The 8,793-nt window shown below is 50.9% G+C and overlaps 1 protein-coding gene across 1 annotated transcript; it reads left to right on the top strand.

The window, feature by feature from the left end:
• The first annotated feature begins 2,521 nt into the window (after positions 1–2,521).
• LOC119361692 (protein RAFTIN 1B-like) lies at positions 2,522–3,643 on the top strand. Its single transcript, XM_037626827.1, has one exon. It carries the CDS (start codon positions 3,089–3,091, stop codon positions 3,479–3,481), a length of 393 nt encoding a protein of 130 aa, XP_037482724.1. The 5' UTR covers positions 2,522–3,088; the 3' UTR covers positions 3,482–3,643.
• The last annotated feature ends 5,150 nt before the right edge of the window (positions 3,644–8,793 follow it).

The following is an 8,793-nucleotide window of genomic DNA, read 5'->3' as shown; positions in this document are numbered from 1 at the left end:
CCGGACACGGGGAACGGGCGCCGACGACTATTTAGATTAATTATACCTAGCCGGACGTGCTTTGTTTAGTTAATGTAAATGTAATGAAATCCCTCATGTTTATATAAAACCCGATCATGTTTATATGTAATCCGGCCGTGTTTGATCGAATTTCGTCCAGTTAGTTTGAGTTGTTGTGAAAATATATGCGGCTATGGTTGGATGACTGCCTCCCGCATTCATGTCCGCTGACTGGCCCCCCCATCCGCAGATGGATGCAGGAGGTTTTTTATGGGTTACTGTTAGATATTCCTTTAGAATCCGCCACCATTTTTTAATGTTGGCAGGAGGACTGCCAATTCATTGATCAGAAGAATCAACTCTTAAAGTAAGACGCAAAGAGCCCCGTGTCGCTCCTCGCGAGCAACCCAGGTGCTAACCCTAGCCGCCGGGCGCCGCCGCACCTCTAGGCTTCCTCTCCTCGCCGCCGCCGGTGAACGCCCCCAAGCAAAGCCCGTGCGGCGTCGGCGGCGGGTTTTCTCTTCCCCTACATGTAAGGTGAGATGTGTGGGGCTGCTGCGCTAAGCGAAGGCAAGGGGCGCTGCAGCGTGTGTCTGGGCGTGGGCTAGCGCTACCCGGCGCACCATGGCGGCGAGTGGCAGCCTGCGCGCGGCGCCGGCGCAAGGAGTTCGCGGGCCCCATAGGTGCGGGGTTGCTGCGGTCGGTCGGGGCAGATCTGACCTCTGCCGGCTTGTGGCTTGAGGGTGAGGTGGGTGGTGCCGGCGCGCGCGCCGTTTGCACGAGGAGGTCTCTGGCGCCATAGGAGCGGGGTCGGCCGGCAGATCTGGTCATTAGCCCGCTCATGGCGGGAATGGTTTGGCGCCGCGGGCCAGCTCGTCAGATGGCTGCGTTTCACGCTTGGGTCAACTGCATTTTGGCGTGTGGAGGCAGTAGCAGTGGAGTCGGGGTTGCTGGTGGTCATTCTCGTTCAAGCGCGTACACGCCAAGGTCCCTCGAGTGGTGGCGCCGTCTAGTTTGCCCGGTGCTTCACGAGGCTCGCGCAGACCAGATCCAACACGAACACTCTTGCTCTTGGGCGCGGCGGTGCGGACGGCGCTATTTGGTTTGGAACCCGCCCAGTTCTGCGTGTGGCGGTGCGTACCGGCTATGTCCGGCTCTCCCCCGGCCTTTCTTGTGCGCTGCGGTGCGGAGGATCGCCTGGTCTGCGCACGGAGGTAGAGAATGGCCAGATCTGGCTTGGCTCGCCCAGGGCTTGCGAGCGGCGGTGCGGACCAGCCAGGTTGGCGTGTGCTCGCCGAGTTCCTCCATGCGGACTTCGACAAATTCATTGTTGCTAGTGTCTGCTTGGGGTTGTGATGCTACGTGGCGCTGGTGGTCTCGGATCTTGGGATTGTTGGTGGAAGGCTCGGCTCTGGATGAAAATCATGCATTGACCTTGTCGTTGCCGGCGGTAACGGCATCCACGGATATCGTCATCCTCCTTGGAGGTATCATTGTGGAGCCGCTTGCCCTTCCTATCCAATCGCGTGAGATCTACGGGTGAAAACCTAAGATATGGCTGTGCCAGATCGGGTGATGGCGGTACCCTCAACATCGTTTTCCTCCTTGGGGCGTCACCTTGAAGATCCTGACGATGGATCCAATGGTGTTCACGTTTGATGGTAGAGTTTGGGTTGCTGATGGGTCCTTTTTCTTTCTTTTCTTTTTGAGCTGCTTTTTTTGCGGTGCTTTCCTTCTCCGAGGATTCTTGAATTCGCCGTTGTTTTGGTTATTGTAAGTGGTTCATTAATCCTGCATGCATGCATGTACTATATACTTTCGTCTTGATTTATTGGCCCCCTTTATATTTAATATCAAATTTTGACTGTGGATTTTAACTAATAAATTGTCAATGCATGTCATAAAAAATTATACCATTGCAACTATATTTAAATATGAATCCAATGACCCTCAGAAAAAATATGAATCCAGTGATATTATTTTTGATGACATGCATTAATATTTTATTAGTTAAATACATGATAAAAAAGGAATCAATAAACCACGACGGAGGTAGTAGGCTATAGCTACAAACAACACACACGTGCCGATAATAGCTAGCTAGTGAATGCACCGGACCTCCCCCAAACCGCGGCCACCAAAAACCCGTGCTCGTCAACTTGCTCACGATGACTCCTTTCTGGCTCACTCCACGTGGTGCTCGTCAACTTGCCGAAAACAGCCGGAGTGAAGGGTGAACCCTGATCAAGCTCTCTTTTTTGTTTGTTGTCGAGAGCGAGATCAAGTTGTTTGGCTTCACGATGACTCTAGTCTATGTTCACTGAATTTGATTACAAGTTGCTTGCACCCGGAAATTCAACGATGTCTGCATCGAGTTGCCCTTTGCATGCGCCGCGTGTGTGGAGCCACGTAGTCGTTGGGTAGGGTCGAACATGCAGGTCGAACGCTATTTATAGTGCACCTATTGGGTAGCTCACCCATCTACCACTCCAAGCTAAGCTCAGTTTCAAGTAAGAAAGAAAAGCAAGCCATGGCTTCTTCAGCCGTCCTGCTACTTATTCTGATGGTTGTGGCCGCGACGGTGCATGGCCACACCCATACCCCTGGAGGCACTCCGGCGGCACTGTTCTGGGAGGCGGCCCTCCCGGACTCGCCGATGCCCGAGTCCATCGCCCACCTCGTGCAGAAGGGCACCGATCACTCGCCGCTCCAGCAGCACCATTCTGCCGCCATGATCCTGCCCAACGCGTGCCTCGGCTACTCCTACAGGATCATATGCAATAGTCCTGCCCAACAGGCGTCGTCTGTGGAAGGCCTCTTCTTCCGCGAGTCCGACATGCGTGTGGGGCGCACCATGACGGTTGCCCTGCCGGCGTTCGACCCGGCGCCGTTCCTCCCGCGCAAAGCTGCCGAGAGGATTCCCTTCGGCAACCTCGCGGATGCCCTCTATAGGTTCGGCATCACGCCGGGCTCCCAAGAGGCGGCCCGGGTAGGCGAGACACTGAGCGCCTGCCGCGAGGCGCCTCTCGCCGGCTAACGGAAGGCGTGCGCCACGTCGCTGGAGGGGGTCGTGCTGAGCGCCACGCGTATGCTGGCCACGAGCCGGCCCTTGGTCGCGGCGGCGTCCGCACTTCCCAACTCCGGCCTGCCGCGCCGCACGTACACTGTGCAGGCTATCAAGCCACTAGGCGGAGGAGGCGGCGGCTACGTGGCATGCCACAGCAGGGCTTACCCGTACGCTGTGTACGAGTGCCACATGATGGAGGGCTCGTCCGAGGAGGCGTACGTCGTCTCCATCCGCGGCGGCAGCGGCCTCCCTACCGTGGACATGGCGGCGGTGTGCCACTTCGACACCTCTAATTGGATCCCAGCTCACCCAGCCTTCAAGATCCTGGGAACCCACCCCGGCGGCTCGCCCGTGTGCCACTTTCTTCCCTACGCCGACCTCATGTTCGGCGTGAAGATGGCCGACAATGCATAGAATCTTAACAACAAACTACGTACAAGCAGAGATGACCTAAATGTCATTAGCAAGAATAAAAAGTACCCGTAGTCTATTTGATCATTATCTATCCGTAAGTTGGCTATACCCCACATCTTTATCTTTATCTTTACCTAAAAATAAAGGAAGGAAGTTTTCATAGTTCTCCATACGTCACCGCTTTATATCTGTTAATTTTATGTTAATCACCGAATCTACAAAGGGGGGTTCCCAACTCCCGCTGTTCGTGAATCTAGAACACGACATCTGGCACGCCTGGTATGGGGGCACCAGTGGTTCGATCTGCTTCAAGCTCATCTCTGCCTTCGTCTTCATCGACTCCGTCATCGTCAAGTCCGAGCATGGCTCCCAAGAAGAAGCTGGTGGTAACAATGAAACTTGTGATCTGATTGTTGGAAAGATCCAGATGTGATAGATTTATAAGAGATCAAAATTGTGGTGGTAACATGCCGTTAAGCTGATTGGATCCAAGTTCTGGCATTGTCAGAGAGGCTAATTTCAAAATGGTCGAAGGGAAGAAACCATTTATTTAATTGTTGAAAAGATCTAAGTATCATAAACTCATCAAATTTCCTATGCTTCCAATGGATTTGGAAAAAAAAATGTGTGATAGACCGAGAGAGGTTAGTTTAGTACAATTACTTATGGACGGTGGAATAGGTCCATCAACAAAATTGAACTGTAGATAGATTTAATGATGCGAGCTTGGCAAGAGCTCCAATGCTTGATGGGGTTAGGTCTGAGAGAGAGTTGTGACCGAGGTTCAGATAGACAAGACGAGGCAAGTCTGCAGAGTGGAGAGGCTCATCAAATTCCTTAGTCTTCCTACTGTACTAGGCATGGTAGAAACAAATTGTTTTTTTAGGGGAAAACAAATTATAGTAAGAGATCACTGTAGGTTAGTTTAGTAGAGTTACCTAGGGATGTTGGGACAAATCCGTTTAGGTCGTTGTAATCAAGGTTCAGATACACAAGATAAGGCAAATTTGTAAAGTGAAGAGGTTCACTAAATTCCCTAGTCTTTCTACTGTACTAGGTATGGTAGAAACAAATTGTGCTATAGCTGTAGGTGTGTATAGTTCGCAACCTCCAGACAGTCGGAGGTGATCTTCATGCGAGTTAATCAGCCGCTAGCGCCAAGGCTTATTTGAGCCAGAAATACCTTGTGGAGGACATGGACCAAATCTCCAAGGTAGCACCCAACCTCATCGTGGCTGAGCTGACAGCACTCACAGGCCAATGTGCGCATTGCCTTTGTTTTTTTAGGGTGCGGGGAATAGGTTGGCTTTGCAGATATGTTGAGGCTTTACTTGCAATAATGCACGACCCGAAGGGGCAACGCGAGCATAGTATAAACAAAAGTAAAAAAGAAAATGATATGTTATTTTTGCATTGATTTATTTGGTTTTTCATTTCTTTCGGTTTAAAATATAAACAAAAGTTAGCATTTCTTTCGGTGTTTGCATTGGCATATCTTTAGCATATTTGAAAGTATAAACAAAAGTTAAAAAACTAAAAGACTAAAAAATCATGAAAGTAAACCAAAAAACGAAAACAGAAAACGTAAAAAAGAAACAGAAACCCATGTTGGGGCCTCTCGCGCGCATGGGCCAGCCTATCTTGCTCGCCCCCTTCGGTGAGTTGGGTGTTACACTCGCTGAAGGCGAGGTATAGCGTTCGCATTGAGAGTTGCCGTCTACACAGGCCGGGAGTCGGGACCTTCTCCTTGTCCCACCCCGACAGGCCAGTAGCCTAGCGACATGTCTCGCCTCCATGTCACTTCGCCATGCTCCCCCCCCTCGCCGGCGACGTCACCGAGAAGCTAACGCGCTCACAGCTAGGCACCAACGCCGCCTCCAGTCTTGGAGCGCTCTTGATCGGCCGCCGGCCTCCATTGCCCTGGCCTGGTCGCAAGTTAGTAAAAGACCTAAATCTCTTCAGGCGGGCACCGATTACCGTCAATCCGTCATTTGTCTTAGGGCGGCCTCCATTGCCCCGACCTGGTCATAGGTCAGTAAAATACCTAAATCTCCTCGTTGCTATTCTACTTTGGTTAGCAGTAGATGAATATTATGAGGACCATGTTTATCTTGGTACTCATATTAAAATGGTTGTATGTATCCCTAGTTGGTGCAGAGGCCGGGGAAGTGAAATTCTCCCTCATTTTTAAGCAAAGAGAGCCTTGGCTCAGTGGTTGGGCATGCGGTTGTGCAGCCTAACGACACGAGTTTAATTCCTAGAATTGACAGGTAATGCACATGAGTTTTCTTCCATTTATTGAGGATCAAGTTTGGTGGATGGTGGAACCACTCATCAAAAAATATCTTGATACTCATTTAAAAAAAATATGAGGACCATGTTTATCTTGGTACTCATACTAAAAATGGCCGTATGCATTCCTAGTTGGTGCAGAGGCCGGGCAAGTGAAATTCTCCCCCATTTTAAGAAACGCTTAGGCATGTACCGGGGCAGGCGGCTGACCCTGGCGCCCTTGCCGGCCTCTGCCGGGCCGGCCAAGTCGCCGACGGCGGCCGGATCGTCTGGTTCGAGGTTCTCATGCCTGGGATCGGAATCTGGGTCCTCCGACGAGGAGGATGCGCCGGCTGTCGGCGTGCGGCTAGCACTAGAGGTGCTTGGGGATGATGTTTGTGACGCCCCCGATTCAATCGTACACTAATCATGCACGCAAATGTGTACGATCAAGATCAGGGACTCACGGGAAGATATCACAACACAACTCTACAAATAAAATAAGTCATACAAGCATCATAATACAAGCCAGGGGCCTCGAGGGCTCGAATACAAGTGCTCGATCATAAACGAGTCAGCGGAAGCAACAATATCTGAGTACAGACATAAGTTAAACAAGTTTGCCTTAAGAAGGCTAGCACAAACTGGGATACAGATTGAAAGAGGCGCAGGCCTCCTGTCTGGGATCCTCCTAACTACTCTTGGTCGTCGTCAGCGGCCTGCACGTAGTAGTAGGCACCTCCAGTGTAGTAGTCGTCATCGACGGTGGCGGCTGGCTCCAGGGCTCCAGCATCTGGTTGCGACAACCAGGTAGAAGGGAAAGGGGGAAAAGAGGGAGAAAAGCAACCGTGAGTACTCATCCAAAGTACTCGCAAGCAAGGAGCTACACTACATATGCATGGATATATGTGTAAAGGGCCATATCAGTGGACTGAACTGCAGAATGCCAGAATAAGAGGGAGATAGCTAATCCTGTCGAAGACTACGCTTCTGGTCACCTCCGTCTTGCAGCATGTAGAAGAGAGTAGATTGAAGTCCTCCAAGTAGCATCTCCAAGTAGCATCTCCAAGTAGCATCTCCAGTAGCATCGCATAGCATAATCCTACCCGGCGATCCTCCCCTCGTCGCCCTGTGGAAAAGCGATCACCGGGTTGCCTGTGGAACTTGGAAGGGTGTGTTTTATTAAGTATCCGGTTCTAGTTGTCATAAGGTCAAGGTACAACTCCAAGTCGTCCTATTACCGAAGATCACGGCTATTCGAATAGATTAACTTCCCTGCAGGGGTGCACCAACTTACCCAACACGCTTGATCCCATTTGGCCGGACACACTTTCCTGGGTCATGCCCGGCCGCGGAAGATCAACATGTCGCAGCCCCACCTAGGCTCAACAGAGAGGTCAGCACGCCGGTCTAAACCTAGGCGCCCAGGGGTCTGGGCCCATCACCCTGAACACACCTGCACGTTGCGAGGGCGGCCGAAAGCAGACCTAGCCTAGTGGCGTTCCAGTCCAATTCGGCGCGCGCTGCTCAGTCGCTGACGTCAGGAAGTGCTTCGGCTGATACCACGACGCCGAGTGCCCATATCTTTCCCACGTAGTTGGTTAGTGCGTATAGGCTCGTAGCCAACTCAGATCAAATACCAAGATCTCGTTAAGCATGTTAAGTATCCGCGAACGCCGAACAGGGCCAGGCCCACCTGTCCCCTAGGTGGTCTCAACCTGCCCTGTCGCTCCGCCACAAAGATCCACACAGAGGGCCGTCGGGACAAAGGTCCTTTCAGCCCCCAATCCGTGAATCACTCGCGGGTACTCTTCGAGCTGACCCGACTTTAGTCACCATCTGTATAGTACGTATGCATGTATAATATATACCCGTGATCACCTCCCGAGTGATCACGGACCAATAGTATAGCAAGGCAGACTGACAAGAATGTAGGGCCAATGAGGATAAAACTATCATCCTATACTAAGCATTTAGGATTGCGGGTAAGGTATCAATGACTGTAGCAACAATGACAGGCTATGCATCAGAATAGGATTAACGGAAAGCAGTAACATGCTACACTACTCTAATGCAAGCAGTATAGAGGAGAATAGGCGATATCTGGTGATCAAAGGGGGGCTTGCCTGGTTGCTCTGGCAAGAGAGAGGGGTCGTCAACTCCGTAGTCGTACTGGGCAGCAGCAGCGTCGGTCTCGGTGTCTAGCGGAAGAAGAGGGGGAAGAAACAATGAATATTTAAGCAAATAGATGCATGACAAAGCAAAGTGTGATGCTAGGCGTGCCCTCACGCGGTATGTGGTGATACTGGTGAAGGGGGGGAAACATCCGGGAAGTATTCCCGGTGTTTCGCGTTTTCGGGCAGAGGAGCCAGAGGGGGAAAGTTGCAAGTTCGATAGGTTAGGGGGGTGTGGCGGACGAACGGGTTGCGTATCCGGAATCGTCTCGTTGTTCTGAGCAACTTTCATGTTGAAAATATTTTAATCCGAGTTACGGATTAAAAGATATGATTTTCTAAAGATTTTATTAATTTCTGGAATTTAATTAATTATTTAAATCTAACATTATCCAGAATAGTAAATGATGATGTCAGCATGACATCAGAGTGATGCAGCAGTCAATGTTGACCATTGACCTGGTCAACCTGACGTGTGGGTCCAGGGGGACCCACCTGTCATTCTCTATTTAGGTTAATTAGGGTTTAGGTTAATTAGTTAACTTAATTAACTGTTTAGTTTAATTAACCAGAATTAATTAAGTCTATTAGTTAATTAATTAATTAATTAGTTAATTATTTTCATTATTTATAATTATAATTATTATTTTAAATTCCTCTTTCTTTATTAAAACGTTATGGGGCGTGGGCCCCTGTGGTCAGTGGCCCATGAGGCTAAACGGGCGCGCGGGTGCGGGCGCTCGCCCGAACGGGGTGCGGGCAAGGCCGCGGCCGACGGCGCGGTGCCGGCAAGGGGAAGCGGGGGCGAGGCCAGACACGGTGGTGGCCGGGGCGGCCGACGGAGAGGCGGGGGAGCACGGGGCCACC

Source organism: Triticum dicoccoides, chromosome 1A (genome assembly GCF_002162155.2).
Source record: "Triticum dicoccoides isolate Atlit2015 ecotype Zavitan chromosome 1A, WEW_v2.0, whole genome shotgun sequence".
Taxonomy (NCBI): domain Eukaryota; kingdom Viridiplantae; phylum Streptophyta; class Magnoliopsida; order Poales; family Poaceae; genus Triticum; species Triticum dicoccoides.
The sequence above is the reverse complement of the archived record's forward strand: the minus strand, read 5'-3'. Positions and strand labels throughout refer to the sequence as shown.